The 22,460-nt window shown below is 37.3% G+C and overlaps 1 protein-coding gene across 38 annotated transcripts in view; it reads right to left on the reverse strand.

The window, feature by feature from the left end:
- LOC109056663 (transcription factor 7-like 2) overlaps positions 1–22,460 on the reverse strand; it is an 88,191-nt gene that overhangs the window by 34,975 nt on the left and 30,756 nt on the right. For 26 of the 38 annotated variants that reach the window (XR_006161379.1, XR_006161378.1, XR_006161377.1 and 23 more), the window contains exons 4-5: positions 21,245–21,346; positions 14,779–14,838 (exon numbers count right to left, since the gene is read on the reverse strand). The exons of 4 other annotated variants lie outside the window; for them this stretch is intronic. Coding sequence is in view for 31 of the 34 variants with exons in the window: in XM_042767867.1 (XP_042623801.1) it covers positions 14,779–14,838; positions 21,245–21,346 (162 nt within the window). In the remaining 3 variants the exon portion in view is untranslated. The remainder of the gene's footprint in view (positions 1–14,778; positions 14,839–21,244; positions 21,347–22,460) is intronic. 8 more of the 38 variants (XM_042767868.1, XM_042767873.1, XM_042767875.1 and 5 more) reach the window with 1 other exon arrangement.

The raw sequence follows: 22,460 nt of genomic DNA on the forward strand, positions 1-22,460 counted from the left end.
ATAATCCTAACAAATCATAATCTTTCCTCTACCAAAGTCTTAAAATGTTCAGCATATAATAATAATAATAATAATAATAATAATAATAATAAATAGTTTGTAGCATTATTATTATATAAAATTATATTATATATAAAACTATTAAGAACTAAAATAAGTTGTTTAATTTCTCAACATTATTAATATAATAATAATAATAATAATAATAATAATAATAATAATAATAATAATAATAATAATAATAATAATAATAATAATAATAATAATAATAATTTGTTGAGTAATTATTATTTTTGGAAAAGGAATTGTCCATAAATTTAAAAAATATAAAAAATCCGCACCAAGACGTATCAAATTCTTGTTACGGCATCAGTATTATTCATTTATTATAAGGAGAGACATGAGGTGAATCTGCCCATATAAGAGTCGCCGTAATTAACAGTAGGGTAAAAGTGTTAAGGTTAGACTCTCGCTGATATGGTTCAATCCTCCTGACAGAGTAATTACGGGGCTGTTCAATAGCCAACCATTACACTAAAACGAATTCAATCCATCTTCATTTCCTCAGCTCCGCCCCTCTGATTGATGGATAGTCAACATTAGTGGGTGACAAAACACTGAGTTGAACACGCAGAAGCAAATGTGATAATTCCTGAGCCACTGAAGGATGCGATCACACACACACACACACACACACACCTGCTCAGCTTATTTATTACAGCGACAGTCTGGACTAGGAGGCTGAACAGAGGGAGAGTTATGGGTCACTGACCATAGAGCAACCTGGGAGAGAACATACACATATACACACACACACACACGCAAATAGAGCTGTGTGCTCAGTCATAAACACACACAGTGCTTGTCTCACAGAGGACTCCTCACTAACACACACACACATGCCTGCACTCTCCTCCAGACCTTTTTATAGCTGCGTAGACCGTTTAAAACAAGAAGACACCCCCTCACACACACACACACACACACAAACTCTGAGCAGTCTCATATACGTTGCTTTCAAACACTAACCACAAACCACTGATTAACGGAGACTTGTCTGCTTCACTATATTTTAAGTCTATGGCTATATTCTGACCCAGCCGGGTCATATATCTTAATTATGTGTTCTGTTTTTTCCCTCCACAGGGAAGGCACAGGCCCCAGCACTGCTGTACGAGGCCTTAAATGAGAGCCTTGCAAACTTCATGGTTTGTGTCTGCCGACAGCATTTGAGATTACACACCTCGCTCTGAACTTCAAGAAAGTTATTTCTGTGCCGCCACGGTCACCAAATGAAATTGCATTCAACATGTAACAGAGTTCCTGAACCAGTCCACCATTGGCTGGACAAACCGGTAGTCCCACCCTCAAACTCAAACCACTGAGTGAGCCAGTTTATCTTTAAAGGGATGGTTTACCAAAAAATGAAAAACATTAACCCTCATGTTGTTCCAAACCTGTATGATGTTCTCTCTTCAGAAAAACACAAAAAGATATTTTGAAAAATGTCTAAAATTTTTTGTCAATGCAATGAAAGTAAATGGGGTCCAGTGTTGATTTGGACCCCTCTGACTTTCACTGTAAGGAGAAAAACAATATCTTTTTTGTGAAAGAACATCGTACCAGTTTGGAATGACATGAGTGTCAGTAAATTTTTGTGACAAATATCCCTTACAACAATGCCCACCATAGTCTCATCAGCCTCAGGCGACTCCTAATTATCTCCATCTCAGAGAAATGAATATGCATTTCGTACGGGCAGATGGAGGCTTTGTCCACGTGAAAATCTGGGAAATCTTGATAACAGACGGTGAACGCTCTGCGGCGGCACGTTGTCGGCGGGGTGCGATGGACACGCGGCACGGCCGATCGAACCGCTAAAGGAACATGGCACTCTCACAGTGATTATCCCACTCTACTCTGGCTCCCGGTTTCAGGGTCAGTGGTGCTGCTGAAACACGGCTGGCCTTGCCATTTCAATGATTGAATTTGGTCTGGATCCCTCAATCGATTGTGTGCAGTGACCCCTGAGAGCACCCCACGAGAACGGCCCGCCGCACCTCACGCATGGCCTGGAAGAGAGCATCTGTACGCAAACACACAAAAACGCTCACAGCTTCAAACAAACACACTACTGAGATCACTTACAGACCCGTGTCAATTACCAAAAGAACTAGGGACCTGTGATGGGAAGGTACTAACTAAAAGTAGTAGTGTTACCAACTTCTAACTACATTATGATTTTAGAGTTTATCACAAAAGCTTAGCGGTTTTCAAAATAGTGTAGCTTTTCCAGTAACAAGCTACTTTTGGAAACAATTAGTGGTAGACCAAAAACTAGGTAGATCTCATTCATTTGAGATAATCATTTTGTTGAAATGGTTCACCTAAATAGGTCAATTACTAAATAAAAAAAAATAAAATAAAGTAAATAAATTAACAAGTTTGGGTCCTGATAGATATATATATATATATATATATATATATATATATATATATATATATATATATATATATATATATATATATATATATATGATTACAAATTCATTGTGTGTGTGTGTGCGTATATATATATATATATATATATATATATATTATATATATATATATATATATATATATATATATATATATATATATATCTATATAATACATATATATATATATAATATATATATATACATATAATATATATCCTATATATATATATATAAACACATACACACACACACAATGAATTTGTAATCAAAGTTGCTTCCCCAACACTTATAGGGACTATAGTCTTAAGACGGACAAGTATTTCAGCACCTGGCACAGCACACATCAACACCCTCCTTAAATGTTCCTGGCAGGCGATATTTAACCGCAGAGGGCTGAACCAGGTTCACCAATGGGTGAATTATCGCCGGTTGACACACCAGTAGAGCGAGTACATGCGAAAGTAAATGTGTGAATCATTTTAGACCTGTGTGTTCTCGTCCTCTAGTAGCAGTGGCACTCGGCAAGTCTAAACTCATTGAGCGCCACAAACAAACACTCTCTGGGCTCATGCTACATGTTACACACGCACATGGCAAGATGGCGGAATGCTGTAGCAAATGCAGCATGCCGGCCTCCAGACCCTGCAGTTTGTTTAGTAACACTTGAGCTTATGACGCCCAAAGGGTGCAATTAAGTCCAATTAGAGTCTGTGGTTTTTATTAAGAGCTACAAGCTGGCCAGGCTGCGGGGCCAGTGAGCCGAGCACACACACACACACACACACACACACACACACACACACACACACACACACACACACACAAAGAAGTCGATTTCAGCACTGCTAAATCAAACCAATTCGGACACAATAAAAGGAATAAATTATGTCTTACTTCATATGTACAATAAAGGTAATATAAGGAGATTGCTACATATTGTACAATAACCAGAAAAATTAATACATGAAAAGTGAGAGATGAACGGCATGCAATATTATCAGAAAGGAATAGATCATAAGTTGAGTGAGTAAAAAAAAAATTATTCAATGTATTGTGATATTTTAAGCAAGTAAAACATTGTAAGCTACAAGTTTTGAATAACTAACAAATATAAATAACTCATGTAAAATATAAATTATTTATAAATAATTATAAAACTATAATATGCATTATATATCATGTATATTGTAATGTATATGTATATTATAATTATAATAGGATACTTTATTTTCATTTAAAAATGTAAAATAATTATTGAGATATTATTGAGATACTATGACTGCCCATCATTCTTATGTGAGAGGGACAGGTCAAGGGGTCAGATGACCTCACACACCCTGGCGATGTCACCAGGGTAAGTCTGAGATCCCCATACAAAGGGACGGGATGAATGAAAGGGAAGCGAATGGAAAAGTTAGAGGTCACCGCACACAGGGCTTTACTTGTGCCATGCGAGATAAGTACTCTGAACTCTTCCTCTGGCTAGATACCACGGGGCACAAGACCCTTTCAGTGCTGAATACATAAATCTGATCAATATTGCCATCAAGATCCCTTATGAAGAACAGCTCAACCCCAATTCAACTTTGCAGATAAAGAGAGAATGAAATAAACCAAAGGAAACACCCAAAATACCAATAACGCAGCCCGGCCTTTTGGTGAAAATGGCAGGGGCAGATGTCACAAAGCATTCTGGGGTTTTGGTCATGTGACATTGCGCTGGGGATACTTGGGCGTACAGCTGTGATGGAACAAACAACAAGCACATCCTTCGGCATTCATTAGCGCATCAAAAACCAGCCCTGTATCAATCTGTCGTTCACAGGGAGCGGTGAAGGAGCAAAGCATTTTCCTCTTTGTGTTCCTGTTATTGGGCTGTTAGCTGATCGCTATCATCCTCCTCTTCTCCGCACTGCGCTTGGACACGTTTCAAAAAGACGGGTGTCTTTTTCCCCTCTTTCTGTAAGGAAACCGTCTCCTTAATGGCTTTCAAAACAGGAAGCACAACAATAAAAGTGAAAAGTGAGAATGCTCGCTGCAGACATCTTTTCCCTTTCGCAGCGCAAAGGCGTGCATCCCGCTCTCTGGCGTATACACACGCACTCACACAAACACACAAGCATACACAGTTACACTGAAACAATGACCTTCAGACATTCATTCAGTCTGGTCTGCTTCTCTAATGTAATGTCTGAGTGCTGCAAAAATAACTAATTTTCCATTAGCGGTTAAATCATCAAAGGGATAGCTCACGCAAAAACTTAAATGGTCATCTACTCACATTTTTTACCCAAAGACAACAAAAGGAGTTATCTAGAAAAATGGCCATACTGCTCTTTTCCTCACAATAAAAGTTAATGGAGACTAAAAAAAAAAAAAAAAAAAAAAAGTAGCTCAAGGCTTAGACTCAAGGCTTAAAAAAACAGTGTTAATCACAGAATAATTTAATTTACACTACCACTGAAAAAAGTTTTATTTTTTATGTTTATGAAAGACGTCTCTTATGCTCACCAAGGCAGCATTTATTTGATCAATACAGTAATATTGTGAAATATTGTATTATTACAGTTTAAAATATTTTTTTTTATTTCAACATTACATTTTTAAATGTAATATATTCCTGTAATGGCAAAGCTGAATTTTATTTCAGCCATTACTTCAGTCTTCAGTGTCACATGATCCTTCAGAAATCAATATGCTTACTTGTTGCTCAAGAAATATGTCTTATTATTATTATCAATATTGATATATATATACTTTGATAAATAGAAAGCTAAATAGAATAAATAGAAAGCTAAAAACAACAACATTCATTCAATTTAATGCATACCTGCTGAATAAAAGTATTAATTTACACACACACACACACACACACACACACACACATATATATAAAAGCTAAACTTGTTTTTACCGTATCCTGCCTGCCATTTAAGATGAAGTTTTAAATCTATATTTGAAACAACTTCATTACAACAAAAAGTCAGTGTCTAACTTCCTCTGGCTTTAACGCAGCAATCCTTACAGCAGAACCCTGACCCAAACCTCTGAAACCGCAACCCATCTGAGACCTTCAACATGCCACAAGAAGTGCTTTCAGTTCAGCGGCACAAAAAGCTCAGAGAGACAGCTACATGCACTTTCTCACAGCTGGATAAAACAAACCTTAACAGCACAACTACACCTCACCAAAGCGTTATTTTTTTTCTGTACACCCTCAAACGTATTGTATTGTCTCTAGGTACCAAGAACCTATCTATCATTTCAGTCTAAAAACAGAATCTGCATCACCCTCTTCAGTGCGAGTGAATTGATTTCTCCCAGTCGAGGCCTTTCCCAGTGTGGACCACATCCGCAACAGTGTCATCTTTACCGCCAGTCCTCTTTTAACTGGCTTTTACTCTAGTGGCAGAATGTACAAACGATGAAGGCAGAGGGGAAGAAAGAAACAGAAAAACTGATACATGCGCTCCAAAGTTTCGTCTATTGATTTCTTTTTGATGCACAGCTGAAAAAAAAGGGAAGGAGTTCAAAGCTGAGGAGATCTTTTTTTGATCACCACTAGAATAGCTGTGTTGGAAGCAGCGGTGCTAGACGGAAAGTATCGGTGCGGATTCCTTTGTTCTGGCTGAAGCCCCGTGGCAAGGACCCTGACCTGGTGAGGCCAACGTGGTCTTTAGCGAGACGCAACATTAACACATGCTGAGAGGTAATCATGAAATTCACACGTCCCCCTACGAAAAGAGAATGACAGGTGACGGAAAAGGGCAGAGGACAGACGCAGAGAGAAGAGAAAGAGGAAGATGGAAGTTTACCCCGTGATGTGTGGGATGGAATCAGGCTGTCAGTAATAGACGGTGCTGACCATGTGATAAACGGGCAGCTAGAGCAGAGGGAACCTGAACACCTACTATAGGTGCTTTCTGCTCTATGAAGCAAGTTTCACCAGATCCTGGCTCTCTGTGATATGCAGCTGTGTCCACTGGGGGCTACAATTAGACCATCAAACCCATACAAGCCAGGAATCGGCACTCTTCTCCAGAGCCTGTCCTACAAAGAGACGGCCAACTTGTAGATCTGGGGGTGGTAGTCTTTGATGTGCCATGCATGGAAGAAGCCTCTCTTTTTGCTCATATTAATGGCGAAGAGATATAACAATTAAAGGAGAAGGCAGTGGGCAGAGAGACAGCCAGCGTGGCTGCACATCCTGAGCTCGAATTAGCATACGGGACGTCCTCCAACAGGCGTACGAGCTAATAGTAGCTGAGGATGGAAGAAGAACACAGTCATAGCTAACAGCAGAACCAAACGTTTATAAAGTAACACCCAGCAGCGGGCTGGGTTTAAAAGGGTAATTAGACACACAGGCAACTAGTTATAAAATTATAGCACAGCCATAATATTTTGAAAAAGCTTTGATGTTAAAATGATCTAATGTTTCAGTTTGCGGTGGGCCTCCAGACGTGTGGCTATGTACGGTGGAGCATAATTCCACTTCCTGGACCAGCGCCGTGCTACAGCTAGCTTTTTTTTATAAGAAGACAAGAGTTTACTACAGCTGGTCTGGATGAGAGGGGTCTACTAACATTACATTAGCCATGTGGTATCAGTTTGCTTCCTTCTGGACACAAAACATATGATGGCTGACAGGAAACGTTCAGTGCTTGAATGCTAACTGTTTATTGTGCTCTCTGCGTGATCAGTTCATAACCACTGCATAAAAATACATCAGTTTTATAAAGTGTAAACTGGTCTTAATTACCAGAGGGATTATTTCTTGGCATCATGCATGTGCATGTCATAAATAATACAGAGAGGTTCATGGTGAGGCAGTGGGCTTTTCAATAACCTGCAAACTATAGAGCGCATAAAAACCCACTCAGAGCATTCATGCGTCTGTCTGACACAATGATTAAGGAATGCTCCTCGAAAAACACTTGTAAAACAGCTGTGCTGCCATAACAGATCTTATGTGGCATAGAGACAGTGTAAAAAAGTTCCAATTAAGGTATTCGTTTACAAAGGGGGAAATAAAATGGAGACGAGTGAAAGTCTCTGGGCTTTCCAACAGGTGCTGGGAGAATTGGGATAAAAAGGCATGCGAGGAGCAGCCTCTGTATCTTAAGGATAGTGGTGACATCTCAGCTTTTCCTCTGTTCGCATCAGGGGTAAAGGAGAAAGAAAAAAAAATCTGTTGTGTGAAGAAAAATGTCTTGTTACGGAGGAACGGAGCATGTCGTAGATAAGAGTAGGCCGGTGTTCAAAGGGATACAGGCCAGTGAAGCGCTCGCTTCTTTCTCCACGTCGCTGCACTGTCCTTAATGAGCCTCCCAATAAAGCCTTGTCTCCTGTCTGCTGTCCGCACTGTCTCACTTCAATCATGACCCGCCATTTTATTTATTCCTTTTATTCCTTATTTTTACTGAACTCAGTTCACAATACTGATAAACAAATAAAAGCACATAAAATATGTGCTAGCTATTATTCTGAGGTTTTATACACTTTCTATTAACAGAGACAGTTGAAAGGAGACAGGAAACATTTGAGCATGTTAGTCATCAAAATGTGCATTGTCAAAATAATAAAATAAAATAATGATTTAATAATAATAATAATAATAATAATAATAATAATAATAATAATTAATTACAATTACAAATTAAATAATATTAAAAGTCACGTTAAAAAATTAAAATAAAATGATAAATAAATATATTTAAAATGTAAATAAAATAAAATTAGTAAAAAAAAAATATAAAAGTAAAATTAATTAAAATATACAATTAAATAGAACTAACTATAATCCATTGGGACTGGATTGGAACTTGCAACTCCCACATGATCACCAAGGCTCAAGGAACCCATAGCATGTTCACTAAGTGCTCAGCACAACTGTGACATCTAACTAGGGTTAACAATTTATAAAGCGTATACATAATTGTTTAAAAATTTGCTTTCCAGCAGCAAACAAAAACTTTTTTCCATTCCATCCCTCTCATTTGTTATTTTTCCATCCCACCAGCCTCTCTTTAGTCTTTAGTATCTTGTGGTCAGAGTAGTGACAGGCTCTCCTGGACATGTCAGGGCTGCCCAGTTAGCTGCCTGTCATAAATTAAGCCTAAATACAACACATCTGTTTTCACTACAACATTGTGCGGACGAGCAGAAGTAGACATTCCTCTCATGTCTGAAACAAAGCTAAATAAATGATAAAGAGAGCATGTGCACACCTGCAACAGCGTGCCAGAACAAGACCACTTTAACTCACTGAATCATTCCAAAAAAGGCTGAACTAAAAAGAAACAATAAAAACAAAGAGAGTTTTTGACTGAGAAAAACAGACCCTTGTCATCTTTCCCTTTTTAAAGCCATAGTGGAGACAGAAATCTTGGCTCTGACTGCACTTACTGTGGAGAAACATCAAAAAAACAAAGACGCAAATAAACAGTAAAAAGATGTCTGCAAAGAAACTGCTGAGAGGAGCGAAATCAAATAAATTGGAAGTTCGTCTCACAAAAAGCGAGCTGAAGCACATCTGAAAACAATCTAAAGAGGGAGAGAGAGCAAGAGGACAATGCAAAAAGGCTCCAAAATCAAGATACTGACTGACTTCCAAAAAAAAAAAAAAAAAAAAAAAAAAATCCCTGTTGCTCTCTCAGTGAGGACTATGGAAGTAAACGAGATTTCAGCCAGCTTAAGTGCTCACTAGAAGGGCGTTTTAGGGGCCAACGCACACATATGCACCAAAAGAGGGAAGGTGTTAAACTTTAACTGTCACTGCACATTCAGCCATAACAATAAATGTTCTTTGGGAATGTCAGTTTCACCCCTCCCCAATTCTTTGCCTTTCTTTCTTTCTTTCTCTCTCACTTACTTCGACACAGCTCACAGCACACACACACACACAGAACTTCTGTATCTCACATCGTGTGGCCAAAACCGTCTGGCCATAAAGCAGTCAGCGTTTGCATCAGAAGCACAGAGGTGTGGGGGGGGGGACTTCGTCCAACCTAAACAATGGATTAGCAAAGGAACGTGATGCAGGACTCTGCATGATTTCAATGGTTCCAGACCACCACTACTTTCACACGCTCAGCGGCCAAATTCCACATGATAGAGTTCCCGAACATCAATTTGCATAACAGCACATTTGATGGAAAATACTATTCATTTTCACTTCAATTAAACCATGCAGTGAATATATCTGGGATAGTGGTGAGCGAGAAGCTTAATAAAACAACCAAGCCACATCCAAAAAAAGCTGCTCATTCTACAGGCCACCCGAGGGATGGAGTCTAAATCACTTCAACTTCCTTTCAAAAGTTCACCTAAAACTTCCTGGAAGCACAACAGGCATGCTCAAATGAAAATAAATAGAGTTAATTGGTAAGAACAACAGCAATTATCAAAAAAAAAAAAAAAAAAAAAAAACAATAGAAGGAATGGAGACCAATAGGTGGAAAATGTCTACAAGTAGGCTATGCTTTTGGATTTTGCATCAAAGTATTGCTTTAAAAAAGTAACAAATTATGTACCCAGAATAAAGCTTTAATAAGCTCATTCATTATTCTGTATTTTAAGTAATGCAAAAATACAAAATGTGACTGGATAGTCAACCTGAAATGCCATTTACTTTTGATTTTGCCTATAAATATATTTATTTTGTCTCTATGCAGCACCAACAAAAAAATAATTAGATAAAATTATAATTTAATGAAATAATAAAATATAACATAAAATACTAGCTTTTAACCAATAGGATTTGAACAAGTCAAGAAAAGTTGGGTTGGAGAGCAGGGGAGTAAAAGAAATTAGATACGCCAACCAGACATATCTACGGCCCTATGAAATCCATTTATATATATATATATATATATATATATATATATATATATATATATATATATATATATATATATATATATATATATATATAAAAAATTCCATTTTTTTTATATATCTGGATTCTGCTTTTTTCTGTTTTTAATTTTTCTAGACTCTGTTTTAATGGTTAAACTAAATTTTATAAACAAAAAGCATGTCTAAATAATTGAAATCATGAAACGTACAATCTTTAACAGCGATTTATTAAAAGTCCAAAAAAAAGTTATATTGTAAGACCCTATGAAATGTTTTTTCCCCCATAAAATTTAGTTTTATTTTTACCAAATTCTGTTTTCCATAAATTTTCTGGACTCCATTTAAAACGTTTCATTAATTTTTAATAAGCAAAAGCATCTCCTATTCATTAATTTTATTTAAAAAAGCAATGATTTATTATTATTTTAATTATTTATTTATATTTCCAAAAATACTGTGTTGTGTATTTACATTTTTTTCTGCTAAATAAATTCTGGTAAATAATTTTTCAAGTAAATATTCCTTTAAAAATAATGTTTTAATAATAATAATAATAATAATAATAATAATAATAATAATAATAATTATTATATATATATATATATATATATATATATATATATATATATATATATATATATATATATATATATATATACACTTTTTTTATTGTAGCAGTAGTACTATCATTACATTAAGTAATATATTTCTGTCACAGTTTCTTCAAGTTTGCAGGTTGCTGGGAAGACCTTTAAGTTTCTATTTGTATTTGATATGATGATAGTTTTCTCAAATTAAATGCTCATTGTCAAATGCTCATGAGCAGTTCTAGAGATTATGTTTATGTGTTCATTTACTCATATATTAAGGTGGCAGAGGCTGAAAACTTCGCAAGCATCACACACTTCAGTATGTGAGTAATAAACGAAACTATGTGTCTGCTCAATTCAGTCACACAAAACATGCAGGATTCATATTTAAATAGTATTTTTGCAACACTAGTCCATATCACGTTCTGATGTAAGTGAACTGACCTACTTTTGATTTATCCATCCAAAACTTGGCAAATTCTGTGACATTCTGCATTATACAGTAAATTTTATTTTTATGACTGGATTCCATGATTCTGTCCAGAAAGGCCCTACATATCACAAAAAAATTAATGAGCGAGGTTATAAATGTTTTTAAAAAAAAAAAAACCTTAAGAAATTAAGTGCATGTTATCTTTAAAACTGGAGTTTGCTTCATCCTTATCTTTTCCCCCTCCTCTTCCTCTATCTCTTTCTCCATTCTGAGCAACTTTCCCAAGCTACTCTATAACAGGCCTGTGAAAGGAGGTCACATATCAACTTACCAAGCGTCCCTCTCTGACCATATGACCCCTTCAGCAGTCCACGAGGCCCCATGTCATTCCATCACACTCTCTCTCACTCGCTGTCCCCCCACATTCACGTCTTCCAAACCACCATCTAAAAGCTGCCCCCTCCCCTCGTCTGCCCATATCCCGACACTAATTGGTAAATCTGTTGAACCATAGCACACCCAACAATGAGACACCTGGAGTTCTGTCAAAACAAGTTTCCCTGTGAAATAGCCTCAAGTGCTAATACAGTACGAGTCCTGGCTAACGCCGTCTCGCGAATATAATGCGTGTGTGGTGGGGGAGGTGTTATAGAAAGGTGTAGTGAGGTGCAGTGTGGAGGGGAAGTGGTAATGGCACTTCTATTAAAGTTTAGATTCTCAGAAGTTTGGGAAGGAGGAGCACGATGCTGCCTGGCTCCACTGGAAGCCCACAGGAAGTCATTGTGGAAGTTTTTGCCCCGACGAAAATCTCAAACATTTTTGCAGTTCTTTTTCGGCACCCTCCCCACTCACTATCCCTTCTGCGCTCTCTCTATTTTAGACGCACTATGAGGAGTGCTCTACGTAAACTCAGAGTGCTTAACATAGCAACATGCTGTGGTTTGTGTGAAATCATGTGCAACTAAACTTGAAAACCTAACTGAGAACATGGAACCTGCATATCTGCTTGCCAGTTATCTGAAACAACACATACAAAGACAAGCAGCGACACACATGGAGGCATTAGGTCAACACATATGGACAAACAATTGGATTTTTTGCTCAAACAAGTTTTGACTTTCACAACACACATGAAACAGATATACAATACTTAAGGAACACTTGGTGGAACCTTGTCAAACAAGTTCTGACAGAAACTCTTCATGAAAACAAAACATTTCTGCCCCCAGCAATGAGTGTCAGATAATGAAACATATGAAGATTCATTGTTTTGTGATTTTATATACTGCCCCTAGACTCAACTAGCTTTCCCAGCAACAATTCCTTATACTTTAGCCAACCATCTAAAGTCTAGCAGCATCAAACCAGAGTAAACTAGAAAACCACCATGGAAAGGTAATGCTAGTGGCTGGATTCAAAGGAAACATTAAAAAAAAAAATTAAACAATTTTCTTCATTTTCTTCTTATTTTCATACTTAAGAAAAATAAGTTAAATATTTTATATTCCAGAAAAAAACTTAAAATATTAAGATAAAAAGATATTAATAACTAAGAATAACTATTTGACTCAAAATATGTCTCTAATTCTATGTTCAAACCAGTAAAAAAAATAGCCAAAACCAGTAGGAAAGCTATACTAACTCTAACTTGGGGCCAGATTCAATGAAATAATATAATATTCCAATGTATATAACAACTACTTTATTCTTATTTTCTAACTTAAAACAAAAAAAGGAAAATATTTTGTATTTCAGAAAAAAATGTCTTAAAATGTTTTTTTTTTTTAAATAAAAAAAATATATTTAAAAAATCTTAAAATTATTCTAAATAACTTGAAACAACTACAAAGACTGTCATTTTTATCCTTAAAAATAATAATATAAAATAAAATAAAGAATTTTTCAAGAATCACATTTATTTTATCCTAAAAACACAGTATAGGAGCAATAATTCTCCTGTGAGATTTGCTTTAGCTGCTCCGAAATTTAGCTCTAGGAATTGCTGCTGGACTCCAATTTAAATCTCACAAGACTTTTCACAGAATGAGGGTTACCATCTCGACATGACCTACATGACCCTGAGGGACACGACAAAAATAAGACAAGCACATCCCACAATGCCACAGCTTTCGCTATAGACCTAAACACAAGGAGATGAGGTAAACAATCGCTCGCCCCACTGATCTTTGCACCGCTGCTAAGTTTTGGCAGACCAAGGCTACCCATCATGCCCCCCTTTCGAATTCCACACACTGTTTGTGTCCATCAAGGAGGGCCAAGGCGCAATTGAGACACTCAGGAGCAGTGGCCCCATGTTGCGTCACTCCGCGCCACATCAAAAACAAGACAGGCACTCTCGTCGCCGTTCTCATTCTTTCTCTCTCTGCCTCATGTCGATGGAAAAGAGGACAATTAGAAGAAGGCCTTGTATCATCCAAACATCCTTAACCTCGACCCATGCAAACCAAGTCACGTACACATTTACACACACGTGGGTGAGCGTGTGCACACAAAAACACAAACCACTCCACCTCCTAACTTCTCGCTGGCATACGTTCAACCCCAGATGCTACAAATGAAAAGCATCCTCTTCACGCCAGCTGCTTCAGAGAAAAGGAAAAGAAATCAGAGAGAAATAATCGCCACCATTCCGGAAGATGCAGGAAAATGATTAACAAGGCTGAAACGGGGCCTGCGAGCAGACAAAGATGAACCTCAAGAGGCATTTCGGGCTGCAAGAATCCAGAGATGCTGAATTTTACACTGCTGGAGTGGCGCTGATGCTTTCCTGTTACACGCAAACACTGTATATCCTAACAGGGATCCTGATACAGACAAAAAGCATGGTGTCAAAGCACAGCAACAGTTTACAATTACCACACAAGCAAGAGGCACAAGGGCCAAGTCTGCTCATGAGGGTGTGTGTGTGAGTGTGTGTACAAATGCAAAGCAGATTCAACCCCATTTTATAGAAAAACAGCAAGAACACAGTAACAAACAATATCAAATACAGCAGAACATTGCACTTTAATCAAAACCAAAATAGATTTAGACATCTCTCATTGTAATGATTTTCATATTCTCTATTCTATACCCTGTTGGAAAACCCAGCTTAAGCTGGAAAACTGTAACATGGTTGCTGGTATCTAGTTGGTCAAAGCTCTTCCAAGCTGGTCATTACCTAGTTACCCAGCCATGTCCCAAAATCCATCCTGAACACCTTTAGCTGGTTTGTTATAAGCCAAAGATGGTCTACCAGCTCAGAGTAGCTAATGACCAGCTCGGACCAGGAAGTAACCAGTTTAGGCCAACTAGAAAATCAGCTACCAGTTGAGACTGGATTTTCCAGCAGGTAATTCATTTAAACAATCAATAAGCCAGCTGCAAGAAACTTGGAATTCAGGATTCTCACCAAATGAAATTGGTGAAGACTCAGATCAGTCTGTCCGGGGAATTCCAAGCAGAAGGGCCCCTGCAAGGCAAAGACGGACGTCCCGTGTCACAAATTGAGAACATGGTACACTCATCACTCAACCAGGGCATGAAGGCAAAAAAGTCATGACTTTTAAAACCACAAAAATGTCTAGCTGTGTGTGCCACCCCTCTCCTTCCTCCTTCCCACCCCTCCTCCTCTCTGACTGCAGTGTCAGGCAGCTGCCAGGTACAAGCCCAAACATATCTTGCATACAACACACAATACACGCAGAATACATAAGTGCATGTTTATTTACAGTGATTTGAGGTTAAGATATTGTTAGCATGTTGGCAGGGTCTACATCAACTGAATGACACGAAGACTACTGATGTGGCTTTAGGCATTGAGGCTCTGAACACCACGTTCCCACTGCACCATGTCATCTGAGAAAAAGTTAAACTAGCAATGGCTTAAATTTTTCACAGAGGAAAAAAAATCTAAGTCATTATTAACTTTTCAGTGTCACACTATCCATCTGAAATCTTGTGAAACATTTCTAATTATTATAAATGTTGAAAACACAAAACAATATTTTTGTGGAAACTCTGATACTTTTTTCATAATTGTTTGATGACTAAATGAAATTGTAATTTTATAATTGTCTTTACATTCATTTTTGATACAGTCAATACATCTTTGCTGAATAAAAATACTAATTTCTAAAAAATAAATTAAAAAAATCAATCTTACTGACCCCAAAATTTTGAATGGTATTGCATCTCAAACGTTCCTCCCAAAATACCTTAAGACAACAGAAACAAATTATGCATGCACAATATGCTAATATTATAGAATTTACTAACACTGTTAAATGTAATCTGTAAAAAAAAAAAATATATATCTCAAAATGAATAGTTTTGGGATGCATAATTCCATTGTAACATTTAAAACAACTGCTTTTTAGATTAATCATACATTTATTTAGATTAAATTCAATTGGCCTCTTAGCTGCCATACCATAAAATATTTATTGAAAAGAACATAAAACATGAATAACAAAATATAAAAAAAAAAGACACAAGCAAACATAATAACACACTGTCAAATATGAATAATTAAAATTTAAAAAGATTTAAAGTCACCATTTAATCTCACTGCTGTCTAGGAGAAACTATTATTTGAGAGATATTAATCTCAAACATTGCCCTGCAAATTGTCATGTTAATTGGAACACACACAGTCATAGGTTGCGAGCATCCTGCACTCAAAAGGTTACATAACAATATAAAAGACAGAAGGGCTGATGACCTTGACACCAGGTCCCTCGTAAAAGCGTTTGTTGACATTCCTTGAGTTTGGTTAAGGAAATGCTCCACTACACTACATTACAAGAGCACAAGCTGAGATGTTCTTTAAGCTTTGGCATAAGGTCTCAGGACAAGTGACATCTCCTGGTTTCACACGGTCCTGTCAGGAGCGGCACAACTCCAGTTACAATTACATACAACAGGCCGGGGTTACATCACTATGCACCAAACAGCACCAAAAAAGACGGGAAGGAAAAGGCGGAGGCCCTACGGAGAATGAGGGAGTGAGAAAAGTGAGGAATAGTTAATAGAAAAGGAAGGAGAGAAGAAAAAGAAGTTGGTTCAGTTTCTTGTGGCTGTGACACTGGGGTCCTCATTAACAGCGAGGGGGCTGGGGTTTCCCAGCATGCCTCTGACCCTCCCAGCCATTGTCAAGCCAGTCCAGGTGCACCACCATTCAGTCCGAAAAAAAAGGCAGCAGATTACCCAGCAAAAACTACAGGCCTCGTGCTAGCTCGAGACGCTACTCCTACTCAGCTGGGGTCTGGGAAAAGGTCCTGCATACTTTATCTGTGTGAATAATCTAATTTACTCTTCATTTTTAACATTAATTTCAATACTCAACTTTAAGAACAGTTTAAACTTCAGCTACGACAGACTTGTGTTGTGACATCAAACAGCAATCATGCCCTCATCGTACAGCGGTTCAGGTGGGAGGTCCCGCTCTGTCAAAACACAACACATTCCATCACTTCCTAAATACTAATTACCATAAAGGAACAGACCAGGACTCCTCCAGCTATTCTTTCAAGCTCCACCCCTTATATTCTTCCTCCTTTCTCTACATTCTCACTGTTCCCGCGTTTTCCTGCTGTTGGTTCACTTGCACACATATGCACACTGCTGTGGGGCCTCGTGGGGAAATAGTTAACACTCCAGCCATCCCCTGCTGCCTGTGAAAGCCCAGAAAACAATGGAGACATTGTCCAGTCTCAACAAGACTCGGAGCAAGATCACAATGTGTGTCAGTGTGTGTGTGTGTGTGTGTGTGGTGCGCCTGCATGAGGTTGTGTGTGTGAGAGTGTATCCTTTTGCCTCAGCATTATTTTAGAGTAACATTAAAATATGAACTTAAACTCTATGGTAGATAGCCAGCAATCACTGAACTTCTATTTCACTGATTTTATCTGAATAATACGGAGCCCTGCACATGACATGCAAGAAAAAATAAATAAATCGTACCCTAATTCATTCCCTCGATGTACTAAAACGTGCACATGATATACTATTTATTTCCCTCAATTTGCTAAATTGTGCGCACAATTTACAAATTCGTTCTCTCGATTTATAAGTCATGTGCATGCTTTAGCAAATCGAGGGAACGAATTAGTAAATCATGCGCACAATTTATAAATCGAGGGAACGAAATAGTATATCGTGCACACGATTTAGCCTACTATTTTTTCCTGCATGCGATGTGCGGGGCTCCATAGATTAAAATGAGTCTGATAAAATAATTTACAACACAAATACACAGTTTCCACTAACAATTTAATATGTCACCCGACCTTCAAAATGACTTGACTGGATTGTTATGGATATGGTTATTGCACAGTAAATTAAAAAAAAAACAATGATAAATTAATAATAATAATTTGTAATATTATTAATATTTATTATTATTTTTATATTTATTTTTTTATTTGTTGCCACTTAATTTTCTGTCTTATTTTGCAAAAAAAACTTAACACATTTCCTGTGTAAGCAGACAGTTGTTGACCATAATAAAAAGCTGACCAGACTTTATTTTGTGAGTCAAACATCTGGCTTTACCAAACTTATATATGGCCTACACCGAGAAACGCTACACAGGAAAACTCTGACGGACAGCTGTGCATGCAAGTCGAGCAAGAGAATGAGAACAGGAAACTGATCCCAGAACGAATGGTCAATGTATCACAGATGTGGGTAAATCTATCGTTCCGTTGTTTCCAACTCCTTCCCACTAGAATTGCAATCTCATGATCCCCGCTCATACCATCCTTGAGTTCAGACTCTGTCCGATGCCAAATACATACCACATGTGTTTCGCAGTCTACCTGTCTGAATTGTCATGTCTATATTACAATCTATATAAAGAAAGGGCTTTACAAATCACATTAAAAGTTAGTGGAGATGACTGTGGGACAAACAGCTTGTGGTACTTTGCAGTGATGTGTTCTTCATGACTTGTGAACAGGTAATAAATGCATGCTGACTGTGTGGGACTAACAGGCTTTGAAAACCCTGCGGGGGTACTCTTGAGTACTTCAAGCATCCTGGCACTGCCTTCTATGGGTGTGGACAGAAACGAGATGGTCACTTCCTGTAATCTATTCACAGAGCAGCGTGGTGTAGCACCGCTATGGCCACATGTGACTGTAACAAAAAAGATCAGGTGTGAACTGTTTCTATGACTACAGCCACACAGTTCGTGTTTAAGACTGACAACAGCACTTATTAACTAGTGGTTGGATTCTACCTCAGATTAATAATAATAAATAAAAAAAAATCTCAAAACTGTGATTTATTTTTCATAATGTGATTTTTTTTCTTATAAACAACATTTAATTAAAAATAATGATTAATATAATACATTGAATATTTTTTAAAGATTTCCTGCTTTATTTTTTCCCGAGGTTGAAACAGGCATCCATGCTCAGGTGACTCTCAAACTGTTTTTTGTATACTTTCTATATGAACAAATTCTCCATGTCAAGCCCTTTTCTGTTCTTGTGATAGCCATAAAAATTTTAAAGAGTCATTTTGGTTATAAAATGCAGTTTATAACAGAAGTGTGTATGAAAATAACCATATTTAGCACTCTAAAACAGGACTGACAACTGTATTTTGCTGCTGTGTGAATGCAACTTATGTCAAGTATCTGCCTTGTGTGTTACCTCATTCTCTTTTAGCTACACTTTTAGACTTGTTTGTTGTCTCTCTCTCTCTCTCTCTGTGTGTGTCTTTCTTCACTCTCACTTCATCTACCTCATTGTCACGCTATCATTTTACGGTATCACCTCCTCTCTTCCGCTGTCCACCTGTGCATTTGTATCTCTCTCATTGGTGATTGTTGGGTCACTTGAACTTCGGCTTATGTTCCTTATCTCACGCCCATCGGCGCGCTCTTATCAGTCCACGGCAGACAGGCGTCTTCAGAGTCATGGGTCAAGGTGGGCAGGTGTTCTAGAGAAACTACTGTTTACGGTACAATTTATTGATAAGGCCTTCACGTACTGCAGCATATAGGCCAACCTGAGTTAAAAAAAACAGCTCAGGGCATTCCACAGTTATCTATCCCTGACAATACCAACTGTCTCCAGACAGATTCACCAACGGCATGATGCAAACCAAGGAAACATCAAATCAACCACACGTCAGCAGAAGAGAGAAGGATCACGAATGGGAGAGTGAGAGAGAGAGAAAGACGGAAGGATGAAGAAATAATGCAAAATACCTTGTTAGGTTTTGATCAAACAGATACGAATCATACCAAATAAATAAACGACTGTAAATGCCAAATAGCTAAACATACCATATAGAGCAAAATATTAATATTTGCTCTCTGGCTGTAGGTCTTTAGGGCTGTTTTAAAAGGCAATAGAGAAAACTGCTCTGTGCTGATAAGCATTTACAGCCTCATGAGTCAGAGGGATAAAACTCAAGTGCAGTATTTACCTGAGCCTGTTCTTAACTACCTCCCACACATTTAATGATTCAGAGAGGGAGGACAATCATTTTTCTCTTTCTCTTAAAAAAGCACATTTTAATGCAAAAATAGTTTACTACCGGTTCAGTAGAAGCATTACAGTACATGGCTCCTTAGTAGTGTTCCCAATTCATTCATCAGGTATTCCAGGAATTATTTAATACTTAATAATACTTAAAACTGAAGTGGCATATATACACTACCATTCAAAGCTTTGTCATCAAAAGCCTCTTTCAAAACCTTTAAAAAAATCTTTCCAACCTCAAAAACTATTTAATAGTAGTCTATCTAAAATAGCATTAAACAACAGTGGGGGAAAAACTCTTTAAATAGCTAATAGTTTTTAGTTTATGTCAAAGCCAACCATGATTCTCTACTTTTACTTTTGGTCTAGAAGAGAAAAAAATGCATAAATGTTTTTTTTTTTTTTTTTTTGTCAACTTTTAGGAGTATCTCACACAAATGGTCTCAAAAAGACAATATGCACATACTAATATAAAAAAAAAAAAAAAAAAACTTTTAATTTCCTTTTTAAAGGTAACTGGGAATATTAAATCTCATTATACCACAATAACATGGTAAATAACCAACCAAAACAACCCACACTTATTTAAAGTAAGAACAACTTATAAAATTTAATCCAGTATGTTCAAAATGTGTTTATCTCTCTGACAGAATATTATCCTGGATTCGATGGATTATTCTCTTGTATTCCTAAACAAGACCTTGGAGGCACTCTTGCTTCCAGTAACTATGGAAACGCAATGAAGTTCCAAACTCCTGCACCACAATGGAAAGACCAAAATCAAATTTGGTCTATTGTCCAAGGAAAGGAATCAATAACGTGATGTTTTAAGATGCTAAAATTCTTTCTGCGCAGCCGTGTGGCTAACCTTGAAGCCCTTATCGTCTGTAGATTTTAAAAAGAGTTTAAAATTTAGAGTTAAACACATGGATAACAGCACTCGTGGATCCAGCATATAAAACTGCAAAATAAACATAGCATCTCTACTCCAGACACTCACTCCCTGAACCATGCTTAGCATGGGCGTTAATTATCTGTCTCCACTGTAAAAAGACAGTCTTGCCCTCTGCCACTTTGTGCTATTCAAAGGGAAAAAACTGTTGAGCTACACTGAAATCTCACCCTCATTTCCACGAAGAAGCCATATTACAGACAAGCGCATTACAAAACAAGCACTCATGTGATATATAATATTCCAACACAATCTGATCTACAGTTTTTTTATAGGTCACTAGACCAGCTGACAGCTGTGGATTAGGAGAGGAGTGTAAGGATCCAAAGAACCCAACAATACAGGATACCGGAAGTGGTTTGGTTTTCATGGACTGTGCTGTAGAACAAAGAGCTTTGTAAATGCATTGACTCGTGGGTGTTACTTACAACAATGTGTGCTGGAGAAGGTGACCTGGCATCTTTAAGTGCTTGTCTACTCTGAAGACTTCCTGCTTGAACGTCTAGCAGGGGCCATTTCATCTGTAGATACTGGATGGCAGAAAGAAAAAAAATGGAGAAAAACAAAAGAAAAACATGTTAACAATGCAGAAAACAAAGGGAAACACAACATAAGAGCTAAAATATCTGGGGGGGGGGGGTGACATAGAAAGTAAAAGTAAACAAAAAAAATCATGTCAAAACAATCCAAGATCGAATGATGCATGAGGTGGAACTTCTTAAAAATTGAAACTACTGGTATTAAGATTAATTTACACCTTATGCTTGTCATTCACAAAAAAGAGCACATTTTGAACCACACACACTAATGCATTCAGGTGAATATGTTCATTCTTCTTCCTGTATTAATCATGCACAAATGTTTTATTGGCCTCTGGAATTCCAGGTGGACTTTAGCATTTTTCCCAGTACACATAATAAGGGTGTGGCATTGAGACACTGCAGCGACTGTCCCCGTGAATGATTGACCTGGACTTTATCAGGTGTACATATGCAAACAGCCCTTTCCTGAACCCTTACATTGCTCTTAAATCCAACAGATGAAAATAATCACCACAATCACCATGAATATCTCCAAGACTTTTTCAAACTCCTAATTTAAACTGTAAAATCAAATAAGTTTTTGAGAGCTCAATATATATGCAAACAGATTTTGAACATATGCTTTGCAATAGGCATTTGCCCAAAAAATAATGCATTCATATGTAGGGATGGGTATCGAGAAGCATTATTTTTTTGGACCGGTATGTAATTGGATCAACACCGGACTACCGATAAGCCTCAGGACAAACGATACTGTTGTCGATACTTGCGTTGTTTTACCTCTAAATACTTCAATGTTAATGGTGAATTAGAAGCTGCTACTTGTAATTTTGCTTCACTGAAGGATGTGGCCGACATTTGCTCGACGTGCGTGTGATATAAATGCGCATGTGCGGTGTGTGTTTGCGTGCAATCAGTGGTTATAGTGGTAAAAATACAGTAAAAAAAAAATTCACTTGAAAATTTCAACAACACTAAATAGTATAGATAACAGTATTGATATATAATCGAAAACATAATCTATAAGTACGAGTATCGATAAGCAATATCGGTATTGGTATCGGTATCGATAAAATTTAAACAATACTCATCCCTATATGTA

Source organism: Cyprinus carpio, chromosome A12, assembly GCF_018340385.1.
Source record: "Cyprinus carpio isolate SPL01 chromosome A12, ASM1834038v1, whole genome shotgun sequence".
NCBI classification, from domain to species: Eukaryota; Metazoa; Chordata; class Actinopteri; order Cypriniformes; family Cyprinidae; genus Cyprinus; species Cyprinus carpio.